Below are 19669 nucleotides of genomic sequence, written 5' to 3' on the forward strand. Positions count from 1 at the left end.
AATGCTAATCAACATAACAAAAATTTGGAATAGTTTTATAGATAAGCTTGAAGACTTTCCAATAATTGTGATAATCTAATGGCAAAACATGTAGCAAATTTCTTAAGACTTTGGGAGGGAGATAAACAGACAAGACAGCAGCAAACTCGGGTAATTCATTGATGTCAAGTAGAACTGCTCAGTGTGTGCAAGAGGGGTGCAATCGGCTGAATAACTTACATTGCTATTGGTACAAAAATGATGCCCCTTCATTTTATTCAGTATTAGTTCATGATATGACCACTTAATCAAGTGTACTGAAGGCTTTGCATTTTGTGCTTGCTCATATGTCTGGTGTGACCTGAGCCCAGAATGTTCATCTGTAAGATTTTAATTTTTTCTCTGGCACTTTTTTCTTCCAGTACAAATACTAGAACAGTCAATAGAGATGCCATTCAAACTAAATATTACAATATAGAGGTCTGTCATAGCAAACTAATGCATGAAAGCGTTTTAAATAAATGAGAGCAACAAGGTTTGATTGTTGGAAATAAAAAGATAAAAGTATTTATTAAACCAAAATAATTTTAATCAGGATTTTTTATTCTTGGCAGCAACTGCAGTCTGTGCTTGCTTCTTTGCCTTGACGAGTTCACACAGTTCCTTGACAGAGAAAATGATTCATTATTACTAATGAAATATGCTGCAGTTGATATATAATTTTAATTGACAACTCTTCAATTTAATTTTTGTTAAGCCATTTAAACATACAAGAGAAAATAATTTTATTTTTTTTTCAAAATGGGATGTATTCATTCTCAAAAATAAGAAAATGATTTACCTTGTAGCGTTTCATGCAATCTTTTTTGCTTCTCGAAGACACCACAGAGGCTATTTTATCCCAGCGATCAGCTTCAGAGGCAGGGAAAGATTTCAGTGCCTGTTCCAAGAGCTTTTGCTCATCTGCTGTCCAGGGTGCTGGATTGGTTCCAGTTTCTCTTACCTGCTGCTCCCCTACACCTTTTTAAACAAGAAATCATTTGTTACTACATACAAATATATTGGAAAGAAAAATGCAGAAACAATCAACAAAATAATTCAGAAACAAAAATCATTTGGCACATTTACAATACTATTACTGTTTATCATCACTCAGCCAATTAGAACTTCATTTGCCTCCTTCAGTCGTGACTATGGTTCATCTTATAGAAATGAGATGAACACCTAGGCATTATTCATGGTCAGGAAGGTGTAGCCCACAAAGTAGTTCTTCCCCTCCACTCATAGGAAAAACAAGTCCCCAATACAGTTTAAAATCAGTGATACGGCAGGTTCTACCAGGGTGCTCCAAGCTGCATAAAAGCCAACCAGCTCTTGATTTTTCCTTTGGGTTTACTCCCGAAAACTTTCCCATGTTTGTATATAAATAAATAAAATAAAATAAATTATGGCTTTTATATAGCACTACTTTCATGCTTATAAGCATATTCAGAGTGCTTTGGTCCAATCTCATTAGTGGACCAGTAGGGGGAGGGGTATCTAGGAGAAGGTTTTTCTGTGCTGCCTTTAGGCGCTCAGTAAACACAACTCTGCCCGAGTCTGGTGTCGAACCTCGAGCCCCCTTCATAGGTAGCCAAGCCAAGTTCATGCACACTTAGCATCTCGACCACGCTTCCCGCTATATAGCCGGTGAGGCAGAGGAGGTTTGGATTCAGAGTCTTCTGTCTTTGATTCAAAGATTACACTATTATTCCTAGTTAAAATAGGGACCGTTTCAGCATTTGAAATAGTCAAAAGTACTCAAAAGTAAAGTGAAAGTGGAACAAAAAATCTTATGGCCCTTGAAATCAAATATTCAACACTAAATTGAATGAAATGTATGTTTCACATAATGAGATAAGACTTTTCATAGCCTCAGAACATGCACATTCATTTACTTAAAAAAATAAAAAAATTTCTTGTTGACAGTATAAAAATACAATGCTTAAGATCTTTAATTTCTTTAGTCAAACAAATAATAATAATAAGGCTTGTCTTCAAGACCGAATATTAGTGAAGAATGCAGTATTTCCAGTGTAATTACTAATGTACTATGAAGAACACAGCAGGTAATTTTGTGGCTTGAAGAGTGTTTTCTCTCTACTGAAAGGCTCTAAGACTAACAATGTTTCTAAAAGTTGGAAGCAGTACAAATGTATCCACTTCATACTTTGTTGTTTGTTGTAATTAAGTCTAGGGACTTAGCTCAAAAGCCCTTTAACATTTGAGGTACACTTGTATCACTTCACGCCTGTATTTTCTATGGTTTTCAACGTAACACCCAGTTCTCCCAACCTAAAGAAAGGTTCAAACTATAAACTTTACTTTCTAATCGTTCACTTGGTTTGTCCATGTCTCCAGACTTAGCAGCTTTATGACTTTGTTCATACTGACTGAAAGCATTTTTTTTCACTTCTTCTCTCAGTTTGACATCTGAAAAACAAAAACAAACACCACTGTTTACTTCATGCATTCTCAACATTAGAAAACATTTCCTGTCTGGAAAGGCTAAAACATAGATTTTAAAACAAGTATTATGGTAAACGGATGAAAGCCTGGGTAATATTTATGGTCAGAACAATGTTGCCAACTCTGCAGTTCTCCAACATCTTAAAATAATGTTGTCAAGGCCAAAACAATCGAATAGTCAACTGTATCAATAGTTAAATTCTCTTTACTCAGTCAGAAAGAATTGATTTACTTCCAAATATCCAGTTATTTATTGAACACAAATTCAATCTAATTTTCTTCTCAATATTAAAAGTTCTATAAAGAAATTAATCAATTAATAAAAGAATTAATGTGTTGTATATACCATTCTTTTGTAGCTCTTTGGCTTTTGATAAAACATCTTTAGCATTCTTGTTGTTACCTGGAACATGTTGAGTGATAAAATTTGCTATCACCTCCCATCTGAAAAGCATAAAAACACTTACTAATTGGTTTTGGAATTAAGCTAGATTGATTATGTCATTAAATATCTAGTAAGTTTATTATCAAAATACTATGGCAGAAAAAATATAGAGTTACTTTTCTTTGGCCTTCTTTCATTTAGAAAAACAACTGGTAATCAGTTCCTGTTTGCAGAACTCAATTAGCCAAGTAACTCAAGAGTTTCCAAGTTTAGCATTAAAAAAACTATGTCTAGATTTTGCACTATGTTACAAAATTTAATAATAATAAGACATAAAGTTCAAGTTTGAAGATTATGAAAATGGCAAAATTTACAAAGCTACATAGATCCAACTATAAATTACATTGTTGGCTACATCTCACACAGATGTAGATGTTATCTGCTGGGGATTAAGTTTTCTTTTTTATCATCTGCACTTTTCTTTGAGGATAGTAAAAGTTCTCCAACAGTTGGGCGCTAGTTCTCCAACATTTTTTTTTTCTTGTATAAGAAAATTCACAAAAAATTTAGAGGAGAATATTGTGCGGACTGTTTTAATCTTAGACAACTATTGCAAACACATCTTATTACCATCTCATCCATATAATCAGATACATAAGAATTCTCAATGGGGTGTGGTGGCTGAGAGGTTAAACGCTTGGCTTCCAAATTGTTAGGTCCTGGGTTCGAATCTCGATAAAGATTGGGATTTTGAATTTCTGGATTTTTAGGATGCCCTTGAGTCCATCCAACTCCAATGTGTACCTGACAGTAGTTGGGGAAAGTAAAGGTAGTTGGTCTCTGTGCTGGCCACATGACACCCTAGTTAACAGATGGCCAAAGAAACAGGTGACCTTTACATCATCCTATAGATCACAAGGTCTGAAAAGGTACTTTACTTTTAATAATTCCCAACTAGTTACCAGTTTAATTCTGTTTTGAAAAAGTTATCATAGAAATAATAAGAAAACCCAATGACTTAGTGAAAGACTTACCTGTCTTGTGTTCCAGCAGGAAATAAGTTCACACCTTTGATGAGGGTTTGAATTTCTAATTCTGACCAAGATTTTCCAACACTGTGATGGTCACCTGAAGATTTCTGTTGGGTTAGCTCCAAGTGTTGGCGCTTTTCCTCGTCTATTTGGTCATTGACTACCTTTAGCTGAGATATCATTGTGGTATCAAAATTAGAACATTTGAAAAGGAAATAATTTCAAATTTATTTTAAATTCTCATTAGAAACTTCAAGAAGTCAAGGAGAGTAGATTGTTATTTCATTGAGTAATTTTAAATACATTTTTTTAGTTCATGAAAATTTAGTCTGGGTTCCATTAGATGAAACTTGGCTAAAAGCTAATATTTTTAATGAAGTTGAGAAAACAATTTGTCTTTAATGAGAATGGGTTTCATTTTATCTGCATAAAATCTTGCTGATTTGTTTTAATAGTAATGTGAAGGAAGATGAATGTCCAAAATTCTTTCTTCTATTTTTTTTTTAGTCCAAAATAAAATTTCATTTGTATCTGAGTTATCACTAAACAAATGTATATAACTATAAATTAGTCAATGTCAGGTCCCAAATGATTAAAAAAAAATGTTATGGTAGCAATAACATCTTTTTGTTGGAGTAATAATTAAACTGAAATTCAAATTTATTTTTGTCGGCTAATTTAAAAAAATGTCCTGACTATCTTTTCTAATTTTCTTACTTAAATATCAATTTTTTCTTTTTTTTTTTTTTTTAAATTTAAAATTCTTGATATTTTTTTTCTACATGATGCAAAAGGCTTCCTCACTCGACAGAAAGAACTCATCAAAAGAAACTGAAATTCATTAGCAACTAAGGCAATTTATACACTTTAAATCACAAATAGCATTTCATGTTCATTTTTATGTTGATAACAATTATGACTATGCAACTATTATGATTTATACTAAGAAATAGTAACCCAACTTTTCATATTAATGAATTAATATTTAGTTAGATGATTAAAATAATCCATTACATTTAACATCTTACTTTTTGCATAAATGAATTTTTGCCATTTGCTTTATCTTTAGAAAGACTTTCATTCAATTCTTGTAAGCTGAAAAAAAAAAAAGGAATAGCTGTAGAATTTACAATGACAAGAAACAAAACAACTATATTAAGTCAGATATCTTTGAAAAGTTAAAAGTATTTATGCTAAAAAAATCACAGCTTATCTCTATTTGAATATATTGTTCTCCGTTTGTTTATGTACATTTATTTTCAGATATTACTAACAAAATGAGCTACTTAATGTAAGTGTATGCAAGCAAAAGCCTACGGGAGTCAACCCTGAGGAGAAATCAGGAGAGGCACCCTCATGCAGTTAGCAGCACATAGTGCTACACCCTGGCAGAGCCTGCCATGTTACTGATCCCAACTGTTTCTGCACATGCCATTCCTTTGGATACATCAGCTGAGTGGAGGGGGAAACTGCTGTGTGGGTAACATTGTTCTGGAAACATTTTTTTTGTGTAATTCTTTTTTTTTAAATGTTTTTTATCCAATATCATTTTAATAATTTTTTTTGTTGGAGTTCTTTTAATGGTTGCTTTTGTTGTGGCTAAATGTGGACATTGTACTTACTGTGGTAATGTTAATAATTCTAAAAGCTTGTCTAAATTTTGCATCATTGTTATTCTGTCATTGTCATTTTCAGCAAAGTAATCTAGATCCTGAAAAGAATAAAAAGAAAGGCAAATGAAAATGGTTTTATGAAATAGTTGTATTCACATTATAGTATTTATAGCTTGCAAATTAAGTTGTTGTTTTTTTTGGTCTACATAAGTGTTTTAAAAAAACTACCTTCATAAAGCCTCTCAGAGTTTTTCTTTCTTTCTTCAACTGTTTCTTGAAAGCATCTTTCTCTTTCTTGGCCAGCATAGCCTTTTAAAGAAACAATGAACACAGAATAAAAAGATTACCAATCACTGCAGGTTTCTAGATGAATGTATCAAAGTTGAAAAATATACAATTAAACGAATCATAGATAGTTTGAGCCTTTCAACTAGATAATAAGTAATCAATATAATCAATGGAGTCTAAGCCTGGATGGATCTTTGTATTCTTAGTTAAAAAAAATAAAAAGTAAATGATGATGTGTATATGTGCTTTTATGTTCAGTAGTATAGTGTCAGACACATTTATTTTTTTCAAAACAGTAAACAAGACAGTGATTATTTTTTGTGTGATCATGTATGGAGGGTCACAGAGACACTTTGATTCTCAGGTAGAGAATGATGACATAAACCCTTTAATTGTAATGTTTAGAGATATAAATGGATAACAATGGGAATCTTAATTTTTGTAACTGTGAATAAAGAATAAAATAATGTGGCAACTTATGCCATGTGATGGGATGGTAGTAATGGTGAAGATGAATTCCATACTAGATTTATTAATGATTATGTTGGATCTAGCTTAACTGGGGAGCGTAACGCAACTGTTGTTTTTTAAAATGTAAATGAACACTGGATTGAGCATAAAACAAATCTTTGAAATGTAACAATATTTTAATTTAGTTACAAACCTGTGCTTTGGCTATTTCTTCTTCCTTCTCTCTTTTTTTTCTTTCTGCCTCTAAAATTTCATTTCGTTTCTGCAAAAATAAAAATTTAAATAAAACCAAAATAAAAAAGTAAATACAACCATCAACATTTTTACTACTGTATAAAATTCAAATTGATGTTAATTGTTTTCAATAAGATATAATCCAAATAAATTTGAGAATTGAGCTAATCACACAATACCTTGTCTTCTTCTTCTTGTCTAAGTCTAGCAGCTTCTTGCTTGGCTCGCTTCACAGCATTTTTTCTTTCTTTCTCTTCTTCTTTAAATTTTAAAATTCTAGGATCACAGGTATATGCATTGTCTGAAAGGGAAGAAAGATAGGAAATATTTTTTGCAAGTGAATACAAGAATTACAAGACTAAAAAAAAAAGAAATAAGAACAGATCTACAAATATAAGTTAGCTGTTATTGTAACTAGACTAAAAATGTACTTGATCATTTCAATGAAACAAAGACTAATGCATCTTGATGGTTTAATAATTTTATGCTAGACCATTTCAAAGGCTTACTGATTAATATTTCAAATAATTAATTATTTAAGTAAAATATTCCATTCTAATTTGCCTTGATTCAAAAGAACTTTTTTTTAGCCTAACTTCTAAAGAAATACCACACATAATAATGTAATTTACTAAGCAAGTATGTCATCACAAAGTTTTCAAACACCAATTTCTTACCAACCAGCTGACGTAATCTAACCATTTCTTCTCTTTTCAACTTCTGACGAGCAGCTTTATTTTGTTTTTCAATCCACCTTCTTTCCTCACGGCTACATTGGAAACAAAGAAATTTAGCCATGGATATCCACAAATATATATATACAATACAAATAGTCATCTGATAATTGTATGTATGTCATAATAATCCATTTATTGATTAGATGTAATGAACCAAGTAGAAAGAATATTTTAAAAAATTACTTTTCTCCTAGCTCCTTTTCTTCTTCATCAAGATAAGAAAACTCACGCCAGGATTCAAATTCATACCTGTAGAATAATTGTTGATAATCATAAGCATGCCTAAGGTGGATTAGGGAGGGGCAAGACACACACCACTATTAAATTACCACCTGAACAAAATAAACTCCACACAACTACCCCTTTGCAGACATTGCGCCCACCCCTTTGAAACCATAAACCATATCCTCTTTGAATGCCCCTCCCTAATCCACCTTAGGCAGACCCTACTTCCACTACAGCCCAACATAACCAACACCCTGTACGGCAGTGCTGAACAACAGCACACTTTTTTTCCTTGGCACAGTCTGCAAAAGAGCTCACAGCTCAGCAGCAATAAAGCTGGCTAGAAGAAGAAGAAGAAGCATGCCTAAGTAACTCCTGACCTAAACATTTTAACCTTTTTTTTTTTAAACCATAAAAATGTATTTTAAAGATGTCAACTTTGAGCTAAGCTGTGAATGAACTGTATATCAACCATTGCAAAAAAATTCATTTGGTTAAACAATTGATATATTAATATTTCATCTTTTTAAAAATTTAATAAACTACTACAATAAGAAATTTTTTTTAGATAAATCTCATTTAAATCAATTACAATAATTAGCAATTACAGTAGTTTTTCTTTTCAAAAGTCTCAGAATTTAACCTTAAAGGTTTGCTAGATATCAACATTCAACATTACATACCAGAAAGAATAGAAGTTATTAACATCTTCAAACGGTGTATTCTCATCTCCAAGTTTGGGAACTCTTTTCTTGATTGACCACCTATTAGACCATAGCAGAGATATAAATAACAAGCAAAGAATAGAGCATTACTGATTATATTCACTTTGCAAATATAGAGTGAATAAACTTTTTGTATTCTTAAAATGTTAAACTACAATTTATTTATTACATATAACAATAAATTATTTAAAATAATTAATCAATATGATGCATTAATTTGATAAATCTTAAAAACAATACTAATTATAATAATAAAACACATTTTTTAAGCTTTATAGTCATAACTGCTAATTTTTCTTTTACATAAAGATGCTATCTCTTAGTCAAGCAAAAAATATTTTCTTGTTGCTTTAAGGGTAAAATAATTTCTACATCTTTATAAGCATATTTTGGTTTACCCTGTTATTTGTCATTTGAAAGTGACCACCCAAGAGTATCAGTATTAAACCTCAGTATACATAGTTCCGATCCAATATAGAAGTAAATAAATTGGTCATATGGTAAGAGTAAATTTAATACAAAAGGATTCCACTGAATTTAGCAAGTTAGAATAATCTTGTCAATCAATGTCATGTTAATCAATGACTTAAACTCTGCTAAGTCGTTGGTTTTCCTGGGTGATTTAGGTAACACATTCCAGTCTCTAATGGCACTAGGGAAAAAGGAGCGTATGGAATAAGAAATGTGCCTCACCTCTATCTTTGTGTCTGAGTATTTCATTAGGTTTTGTTTTTCTATTTGCAAATTATGGTTCAATGTTTTATGTATTCTAGCTACTTTACTTTTTATTCTGCTATCCTGAAGTGTCTCTTGAGTTTAGTGATTTTACTAATGGTGTTACTCTTATCAAATTTGATTATTCATTTGCTGGAAATCTCACAGCTCTATTTTGTATTTGTTCTAGTTTTTTTGTTTCCTTAAGTTGAGGGATCCCAAACAGAGGATGCATATTCCAATATTGGCTTAACTAAAGATAAATAGCACTTTAGTTGTATATTTTTGTTTGATTTGTAAACATTTCTTTTGAAAAACCCTAATGTTTTGCTTGATTTTGTAATAATTTCATCAATATTAGTAATTTGGTGGTGTGGTAGGAAGTTTATGCTGACCTTAGATAAATTAATCAATAACTTGGAAGTTGCTTATTTTTTGTACCCAAGTAACTAGAAATCTTCTTAAGTTTCTTTTGGATGTATTTCACATCATGTATGTAAAGCATAATGTTGACTAGATTGCACCCCTAGTAACACTAGGTCTTCAAACTGAAAGTTTTAAAACTTTTACAATTGTTTTTTTTTTTAAATAGAAAAAGATATCTTTATGAACATGTTTATAATTTATAATGCTACCTTGAATTTCTATCAAAAGCTGGACCAAATACTTCAAAGAAATTCTCCTTTGTACTTGATGGAATACTATCCTCAAACTCAGGATCCACACTGTCAAAGGAACGTCTTTTTTGTTTATTGCCCAAAATTTCATATGCTGATGATAAAAACAAAAATTAAATTAAAAAACGAAGTTTAAAAAAAAACCTTTACATTTCATTTTGCTTCATAAATAACACTAAGTCAGATTTTGTTATTAATATCTAATGACACATAATGATCATGTTTTCTTTTGCACTTTCTAGCATTTAGTTATACAATTTCTAGTGCTATTTGTTATGAACTGTGCAGTTCTCTTGAGATCTGTAAGTTCTCAATCAAATTTTTGCAGGTAAAGATTGTCATGACAAAAGATACTGATTCAACATACAATCTCAAAAAGCATCATTAATGTTTCCCAAATTCATTCATTTAGAATAAGTCCCTGTAAAAAATTAATGTCATTAGCTTTAATGTGAAGAGTATGAAACAATAATTGACCTTTGGTGATACAAGTGAAGTAATCATCTTCACCATCTTTCACAACTTTCCCTCTTGCTTTCCTTTTGTCAGGATGATGGGTGAGAACTTTCAGTTTGTCTGGGGAAAATAAGCAGAAGCCTTTCTTATTTTACATATAGTAATCAGCATCTGTCACTAACATAAATTATCAGAAGTACTACTCAGAAAACTAAGATCTCTAAAACAATATAGCAGTGATGTTTTTAACTTAAACATTTATATACAAAAAGCTTTCAAAGCTATAAACAATGTGTACATAATTTGACTGAAGCTTCAAATAACATACTTAATTCAAGAAGCGTTAAGTGTAGTAGCCTCTATTAGAACCTTGGTAGCATAAAAATATGTGCATTTATTTTTCTTAACACCACACTAGTAGAGTGATTTTGTCACGTTGTAAAGATTCTAGATCTAATGACATACAGACTTGCATCATGTGGGTCTGTAAGAACAGATCACTGAAGCGTAATTCACAAGGGAAACTTGATTTGTAGAATGAAAAAGCACAATAACATCTTTGAATATTATGAAACAATTTTGTAAAAAACAATCAATAAATCCACACTGAGAATACTGAAATCAAACAAAAATCAGCAACGGACTCCTCAATTTTTCCCTTTCTCTCCATTTATATCCTTATATCTTCTGGAAGATGCTAGAAACTAAAGAGTAGGAAGGGAGATGTTTGTATTTTTTTTCTTAAATATCTTTAAAGAAGATCTGAATTTCTTGAGCTTATTTTACTTTAGTCACAGATATGGTGTTATCAAACTTACTAATAGCAATCATTATCATCATCATCACTCCTTTGAGTTCCTCATGGAACATAGGGCCTTGACAAAAACACGCCATTCTCCACAGTTCTTTGCTAGTTTTTTTTATGGTTTCCCTGCTCTTCCCGGTCCTCTCGGCTTCTTCAAGTACACTGCGTCGCCATGTTCTTTTTGGTCTTCCTCTGCGTCTTGTTCACTGGGGGTTCTGAATAAGGAAGTGTTTCTTTTTCATTGATTTAAGTAGAGTGGTCTGCCTCACAGGATTCGTTCGACTTTCCCTACACAGCTTCATAAGTCTCCTTTGTGGAGCTCTACTTTCGCCTCTGACAATGTTTAGTGTTTGTGTTTTTGTTCTGGTTTCTATAACACTATTTTTTTCCATGGACAGGTTGTTAGCCTATCGCATAACCCATGTCCCGGGGAGGGGGATGCACCTTTTGTCTGGCCTCTTCCCTAACAGACCTGTCCGGCTTGGTAGTATCTGCCAGGAGTGATGAGCTCCCACCGGTATAGCTCTGAGGGTCATTAAGGCACTCAAGCTGTCACACCACGGCAAGGTATGTGCATCAGGTGACAGACTAATAGCAATGCCATGAGTGAAAATAAACTTTCTATGTAACAAACATTTTCCTCTGAAATTTTGTTAGGTTTTACTACTGACATAAGTATTTATTTAGGACAAAACTTACATGCTCGTTTTATTTGGTCTTCAGAAGCCCTGTATCTTAATTTACTTAATCCTAGAACAGCATAGTGGTCTTGTTTCTAAAATTAAAAACAAAGATTTGTATCAAGCAAATACTGTAAAAAAAAAAAGCAAAACTAAAGCTCTATGGACATGTTACAAGGTATTTGGGGCTCGCAAAGACCTTCCTTCAGGGAACAGTAACAGGAAAAGAAGAAAGAGACTGGAAGACAACATAAAAGAATGGATGGACCTGCCATTAGGGAAGGTTCTATCTAAGACAAAGAGGAATGGAGAAAGATGTTTTACAAATCTTGTGTGGTGCCCCAACGGTCAAACAGATTATGGGATAGGTGAAGGTGAAGAATATATAATAACACACTTATGCAAACAAAAAGTCTATGAGGTATAATAAATATTGTAAAAGATGGTAATAAATAATCCCTGTAATGATTAGGCAGGTTGTATCAAGCATACATAACAAATGAGAAGAGTTAGGTAAAGGATTGTCTTCTTAATACAAAAGGTGATACAAAAGAAAATACAACATAAAATAAAGAAAAACCAAGAAGACAAAGGAGGCGCAGTGGCTGAGCAGTAAAGCGCTTGGCTTCTGAACCAGGTTCCTGGATTCAAATCCTGGTGAAGGCTGGGATTTTTAATTTCTGAGTCCACCCAGCTCTAATGGGTACCTGACATTAGTTGTGGAAAAGTAAAGGCAGTAACAGTTGGTCAAAGTGCTGGCCACATAATTTCCTATAGAAACTGATGAACTATACATCATCTGCCCCATAGATCACAAGGTCTGAAAGAGGAACTTTACTTTTTGGTAAGAGAAGGGGCCCTGATGCCTAAGAATATTTTTAAAGAAAGAAAAAGTCTGTGAAAGCCACCTTGACTTAGAAACAGACAAAGAATGGAGAATCTCCTGTCTGTAGTTGTTGTGCTTACCTTCCATTCCTTTGGATCCAGTCTTAACAAAAGTGACTCATCCTCATCATCAAACTGATCCTCCTCTGCCTCTTCTTCAGACTCACTGGAGCTACTGTCCAAAGAATGATGGGAGTGAGAGTGGAGAGAGTGAGCTCGCCTGTGGTGAGCTTCAAACCATCTGCCAACTGGCTCATAGTCCAGGGACAATAAAGCTGAAAAAAAAAAAGGGACATGAGATAATAAATATTGAAAATATTAGTCTAAAGATTTGTCAGTTTATTATTTTTTAAGATGGAACAATTTTAAAGGACATTGTAACCAATACCAAAGGAACACATGATGTAGAAAAGCAAATGGCTATATAAAACTTAGAAAAGGTTTCTAAGTGTTGTTTTTTTTATTAAGAAATTAAAAGCCAATATAAAATGAAAAAAAGCCTTATTAAACAGCTGATTACTTACATGACAAAGTTCCCAGAACTTTGGTCACATCCTTCTCATCAGGAATCATTGCTTTAAAAATGAAGAAAATTACATATAATCTTAATTAATAATGTGACATATGTAAATACTAATTTTAGGCTCATAATATTAAATTTAGAATTATTCAAACATAATACAAGATAAGAATTTTGATTGTGACATAGAGGATCAAATCTATGGAAAGATAAAGGTATTTGACAAAATATTTAATGCCTCAAGCCAAATGAAAGAATTTCTTAAACTGTTAAGGAAGCTATATTTGCTTTTAAAGTGCTATGTTTTGCTTGTTTTAGACATTTTAGCAATTATTATAATTTTGAAATTGTAAGAAGATTAATTTGTATTGTAGACTATACTGTGCTTTCAAAAAGGATTGTAGGATTTTACTTGTAGCAACGCGACAAATATGGTGTATAAAAAAACTAACAGATAAAACAATAAATATATTAAATAATAAATATATAGCATTTTGCTTTCAGTAAGGCAAGAATATTATGTTGTGTGTGAAGGAATAATTGTAAAAACAATGCAACTGAAGTTGCTTCAGACTTTGTAGTCATTTGTTTTAAATGTTATTTCCTATTAATGGACTTACCTCATATACACAGATTTGAAAAGCCAGGAGAATCAGAATTCATTAGATGATTAATTTATTATATAGTCTAGGTTGTTAACGCTGGAAGTGGTAATGGTCTTAAGTCCATCATTACCTATAAAATACTTCCAAAAGCACACACATCTTAAATAGCCTCTGACAACCAATCCAACTCCTGGCCTTCATGTGTGGCTCAGATACTGAGTCTGGTGGAACCATTATACCAACAGAAGAGGGGGCAAAGATGAGCAACTAGCTCCTAAACCAGTAAGCTTTGGGCAGGAGTGGCTCCTTAGCCTTAGTTGGCTACCCATCTAGGAGAAGGAAAACTCTGAATCCAAACCTTCGCTGCCTTGTGGCTATACCCAAACAGGGAAAAGGCTTCGGGAGACAACCCTGAGGAAAAATCAGGAGCTGGTGACCCTTCTATGGCAGATTGTGGCACACTGTGGTACAGCCTAGCAGAGCCTATGGCGCTACTGATCCCAAACTGTATGGAATATTCTGTTCCTTTGATCACATTAACTGCATGGAGAGGGGGGAAATTCAGTGTAGACTACATCTTTCCAACAATTTAATAAGCAATGCCCAGGCTTTCACCTTACAGTGAAAAAACATGGGCCTCAGCTCTAGAAGAAAAGCATGCCATACAAAAAATGGCCAGCTCTTCTACTACCAAAGCAAAAGCCACCGTACCCTGCAATATTTGTGGATATGAAAAAGTGTTTGAGATGAACCATAGGCGTTTTACGAATGAAGGAGGCCAACATAGTCTAAGTCTACTGAATAGATCTATTTGAATCTATAATATAACTACCAATAGATTCTAATCTAGTCTAGATTACAATAATAATAATTAGATCTAGATCTATCCTATTATAATTATAACTACTAGACTAGACTCTACCACTACAAGATCTAGAGAGACGAGAGTAGACTTGGATCTAAAATCTAAGGACTACTTAGTCTTAAAGTCTTGAAGGAGTATAAGTATATATAATATTATATATATATATATAATATGTAATACTATCAGTATACTAGACTATAGATCTATATTTATTTCTCTACTATATTCTAGTAGATCTAAGACTAAGACAGTCTGATTCTGATAGACTAATAATTAATAAGAAGATAAGATTAGATAGATTTATCTTTTTGTTTTTAGATCAAAAGAATTGAAAAGTTCATAACTTGTCATAGACTAGACTAATTATTTCTAATTATATATTTATAAGTTGGATTCACTTGATTTAATTAGATCTATATTGACTATATCTAGACTCTAGGTTTTTTTTTTATCTAGATCTAGATGATAGATCTAGTAAATAGATTCTAGTTAGTCTAGTGGTTTACTTTATGTACTATTATGTATATTTATATATATACTAGTTATATAGATCTAGTGATCTACTATACGTTATCTAGAATGCTAGATCTAGCCATTCTTAAAATAGATTATATCATTCTTTTAGTTAATTCTAGTCATTCTAGACTCTTCAGGAGTAATCAAATTATCAAGTATTCTTAATCTTATTTTACTACTCAACTGAGTCTTAGTCAGTTAGTTCTAGAATCATCTACTCTATAACTCTAACTCTAGACTAATCTAGAGTCTAGAGTAATCTACTTTTTATATCTAGATCTAGACATTCTACTATTCTAGTACTAGTAGTACTACTAGTAACTAGTAGTAGTATTAACTTAAGTTAAGTCACTTAAGACCACTTAGTATTTAGTTAAAGTTAAGTATAAATGTATAATATTAAATTATATTAATTTTTCTAGAATAACTTCAATGAGAATCATAGAATAACTAAGAGTGATAGTAAGACTACTTAGGACTACTAGTTAGTACTAGTCTGAGTCTAGAGTAGATCTACTACTACTAGAATCTAAATCTAGTATCTAGATGATCTACTCGGAGTAGTCGGAGTCGGATATGAGTACTCAATCTATTCTACTAATTCTAGCTGAGCTCTCACTTTCAGTTAACTCAGTATTGATCAAAACTTGTTGCTGTGCAATCAGCTGCAATGGATCAAGGATTAAAAAAAACAACTATAAATCAATTACTTGATCTAATAGAGCTAGACTCATGTATAGATAATAGATCTATAAAAGATCTATTCTAAATCACAGTCAATCAGAGTGTAGATTCCAATGTAAACTATCTTTTATCAGGTTACGAAAGTGTGGTCATCCAACTTTTTCATGTATACAACGTCGGCTTCCAATTTAAATGTAACTTTTAAGTTGTTTTTTCGCATAATTGTAATCATTTAATTTATTTTGCTTATTTTTGGCCTTACTGACTAAAATAAAATGGCTTACTCACAAATCATGCATATGTTATTTTAATTAGAAATAAAATAATTAGATCTAGTTTCTAAATCTAGAGGTCTATTATTAATTACATTATATATTATTTTGAAGATTTGTAAAGGAGCTTTGAAACTGTTTAGTAGGCCTAATTGTAGGTTTCTGCAATTTTCTTAATAAATTTAGAAATAGTGAGAAAGCTACTATGGTCTGCATTTGCAATTATTTGACTTTTTGAAAAATTTTAAAATATGACTTTTCAGCTGCTCTTTTTTTAACACGATTGGGAGGCTTCACAGATGAGGAGGTATTAGCATATATGTCTCTTGCATGAATTAATGAAGTCAAATGGTGACATCAGTAGGCCTACAGTTGGCTACGTAGAGCTTGGTCATTGCTCATGATGCCGTTTATAGCACCATCTAATATCCGATCTGCTATCAGGTCAGGGACGGCCTTAGGAATATTCTAACTATAGGCTAGCTAGGGCCTCGCACGCAAGACTCGGAAAGATGGTATGGACAACAGGCACATTTTTTTTTAATCCTTTAAAAAAAAAAACAGGTGTTCAAAACTTTTCAATTTTGTTTTAAATAAATAAATAAAAATAATTCGTTTTGTAGAATTTTAATAATATACAATCTTAAAATAGTTTTATAAATCTTAAGTTATGCTATTTTTTAGCATAGACTATAATATATATATTATGATTTTGACTATTTCTGACTACTCACTTCTATTGGATAGAGGGAATTAAACCATCTCAAATTTTATCTCCAGTAAGAACTGCATGGTCTAGGATGGCTGCCTATTATAGTCTTGCGTTATTATACCCGCTGGACTGTCGTCTCGACGGGTTAAATTCATACCCTGCCATCTGTCATTTCCGTACCGTTGTCCTGCGGGAGGACTAATAGGAAGTAGATTATCTTTAACTCTGAAGAAACATGTAAAAATGTTTACTAAAGCATTGCAATGGGAGCTTGCCAGTGCTCCTCCAGGTCCCCAGCTGCTAAATGGAGCGCTTACAGCAAGAGTTTGAGAAACACTGCACTAATTTTTTTTAGTATATCTAGGCCTACTCGAACACCCTTTTTGTTTAATTTAGACGCATGCTTAATACTATTTCACTGTTTCTACGTAAATGATTGGTGATCATACAAAATATACAATACAAAATATAGAATCTATAAAGGCTTTAGCCATTTAGGAGATTTTGAAACGATAAATTATTAAGACATGGCTTAAGTTAATAAATAAAATTAAAATAATAGCTTACAATTTACAGTTCCCCTTTCAGACCATATGCGATCTATAAGGCAGATGATGTAAAGGTATTCTGTTTCTATGGCTAACGGTTAAAATTAAATACGATGTCATGTGGCCAGCACAACGACCGACCGCTTTACTTTCCCTAACTAACGTCAAGTAGGCCTACCCATTAGAGATAGTGCGGACTCAGGAGCGCCTTTTAAGTCCCGAAATTAAAAATTAAGTCTTCACCGAGATTAGAACCTGGAACCCCGAGAATCGGGGTTTTTATGTTGTAGCTAAAAAAAAAAAGGAGACAAGTAGATATTAATTGGTTAAATTTACGCTTCGCTATAGAAATTTTAAGGCTAACCAAAGACTATACACCTAACAGAATTCACTGATCTAAATTACAATTAAACCTGTTACACGCATGAAAGAAAAAAAATAGCCTACTTATGCCTAAATTTAGGCCTACATACGGGCCGCCATTCATCAAGCCAGACTTACACATACACACAGAGCAAAACACCAATTAGCCTACACACACATAGGCTATACAATACACAGTTCAGAGTGTGGTGAATGAAGTGAGGAAATGGGAAATGCATATTAGTTTCATGTCAGCTAGGCTTGAGATTCGACTAGGTCTGAATGACCTAAACAACCTAAAAATATCCTTGACAATATACAGACAGAGTTTTCGAGTTCTCTAAGGTTGATGTGATGCAATATGTTAATTGTTTTACAATAATAATGATGTAACGTGCACATCGCTCATGAAAGTCTAGGCCTACATTGTTGGCTGCTTGCAACAAAACAAAAACAAATGTTTAGTGGTAGAGAAAAACAACAACACAGCACTAGATTTGAATAGGGCTAGGGCTTAGATGAGCAAGTTATACGTCTGCAATATCACCGAGTGTGGTCAAGACGGGAAGGGCGCTACTCCTTCTTTGGTCAAGACGGGAAGGACGCTACTCCTTCGTTGGTCAAGACGGGAAGGACGCTACTCCTTCCTTACCACTTGGACTAGTACTAGAATGTGACAAGATTTACCCCCTTCTTTTAGCAATTCTCCTCTTTAAAAAAAAAAAAAAAACTTCGATCTTTTTACAGCTCTTAGTCTATATTCAATAGATTTACGTTTTGGTTACTTGTTGAGAACAACTTTTGACGTAGTCTATTCACCGAAACACTCACCCTTGATTTCTATTAGTGACACACATTTGAGACCCAAAAGAAAAGTCTTTGCAGAAGGCAGGTTTGGGCGGCCCCGGGTACGCTATTCTGCCTCAACGTGGCACCCGGGTGGAAACGATCACAACAGCTTTGTCTGAATCAGAAATGGCAAAATTTGTAGATCGTAACTGGGTCACCGTAGTCTCTTGAAATACTGCACTCATTCTTTATCTTCAAACTCGAAGACATTAATGCCTTAGACATATCTGTCGGACTACGTGAGCGAAAATAGCAATAATACTAAAGAGACCTGTCTCACATTTAGATTTACATTCATGCCTACAAAAACTTTCCCGGCTTTGTAGGCCTATTAAGTTTCTTATCGCATTGTCTTGAAATAAAAAAGCACTTTGGGGAGGGGGGGGGGCTCCGGCAATAGACATTGTAGGGACCATGATAAAATACTGCAAGTCATTGTTGTCTAAGTTTGCTGGAGAATTAGACGTCTAAATACTTTCCCATCAGTCCTATAAATTTTGCTTTACAATTACACGACGTTGGTATACAGTTGACGGCACAAAATTATAGTCCGTCCATCGTGGATGACTTTTGTCATCCGGGGGGGGGGGGGCTGAGGGCTTTCCACTGGGGTTTTTGTGCCTCCTCATGTGGCTGGTGAGACCTATGTGAGTCCGGAATGTTCGGCTGCATACTGGCCCAATACTGGGCAGGTTATTCTAGCTGGAGCACAAACTACTGTGAACGCAAATTGAAGCTTGACCAATGAGTGGGTATAAATAATACGGCATCCAGCATCACATCTCTATGCAACAGTAACTTTTTCAGTCATCAATGCGAGTACCCAATACAATGACTACACTTTTATTTATTTACACAACTGAACGATGTTTAGAACATTCTATATGCCGTAACTCTATTTCTATAAACATAAAATTATTTCAATTGTTTATTGTAGCTGGTCCAGCAGAACGTAGGAAGCCTGCGTGAGTTTTATATATTGTCGATAACCTCTGCAAGCAGAGATCTTCTGAGTAGCAGGGGAGACGCGGTGGCTTCACGGTAAAGCGCTTGGCTTCCAAACCAGGGGTCTCAGGTTCGAATCCTGGGATTTTTTTAAATTTTGGGCGCTTTTGAGTCTATCCAGCTCTAATGGGTACCCAAGTTGGGGAAAAGTAAAGGGGATCACTGATTGCCTTTACATCATCAGGAACAAACTTTTTCTGGGTAGCAGGGCATGCAGAGGACCCCGTAGATTAATCAATCGTGTCAACAATCGGAAGCGAAATGTATACCCCACCCAAAATTCTTTTCTCAAATATAACTGCTAATGGACACCCCCC

The 19669-nt window shown here is 33.4% G+C and overlaps 1 protein-coding gene across 5 annotated transcripts; it reads right to left on the reverse strand.

The window, feature by feature from the left end:
* Nucleotides 1-515: 515 nt before the first annotated feature.
* On the reverse strand, nt 516-17651 carry LOC106056542 (dnaJ homolog subfamily C member 2-like). 5 transcript variants are annotated; one of them, XM_056028121.1, is made up of 20 exons: nt 17155-17436; nt 16610-16812; nt 12938-12988; nt 12495-12688; nt 11548-11623; nt 10065-10163; nt 9546-9681; nt 8155-8235; nt 7430-7495; nt 7187-7278; nt 6689-6810; nt 6469-6537; nt 5745-5825; nt 5526-5614; nt 4932-4998; nt 3907-4073; nt 2834-2931; nt 2344-2451; nt 821-999; nt 516-642 (listed from the first exon to the last, which is right to left on the reverse strand). In XM_056028121.1, the coding sequence occupies exons 3-20, from the start codon at nt 12984-12986 to the stop codon at nt 571-573; spliced, it is 1845 nt and encodes a 614-aa protein (XP_055884096.1). In that variant the 5' UTR covers nt 12987-12988; nt 16610-16812; nt 17155-17436; the 3' UTR covers nt 516-570. The 5 variants fall into 5 exon arrangements, with proteins under 5 accessions (XP_055884096.1, XP_013068779.2, XP_055884097.1 ...); XM_013213325.2 differs by lacking the exons at nt 16610-16812; nt 17155-17436 and adding an exon at nt 17583-17651; XM_056028122.1 differs by lacking the exon at nt 16610-16812.
* Between the last annotated feature and the right edge of the window lie 2018 nt (nt 17652-19669).

The sequence above is a fragment of the Biomphalaria glabrata genome, chromosome 4, assembly GCF_947242115.1.
Source record: "Biomphalaria glabrata chromosome 4, xgBioGlab47.1, whole genome shotgun sequence".
NCBI lineage: Eukaryota > Metazoa > Mollusca > Gastropoda > Planorbidae > Biomphalaria > Biomphalaria glabrata.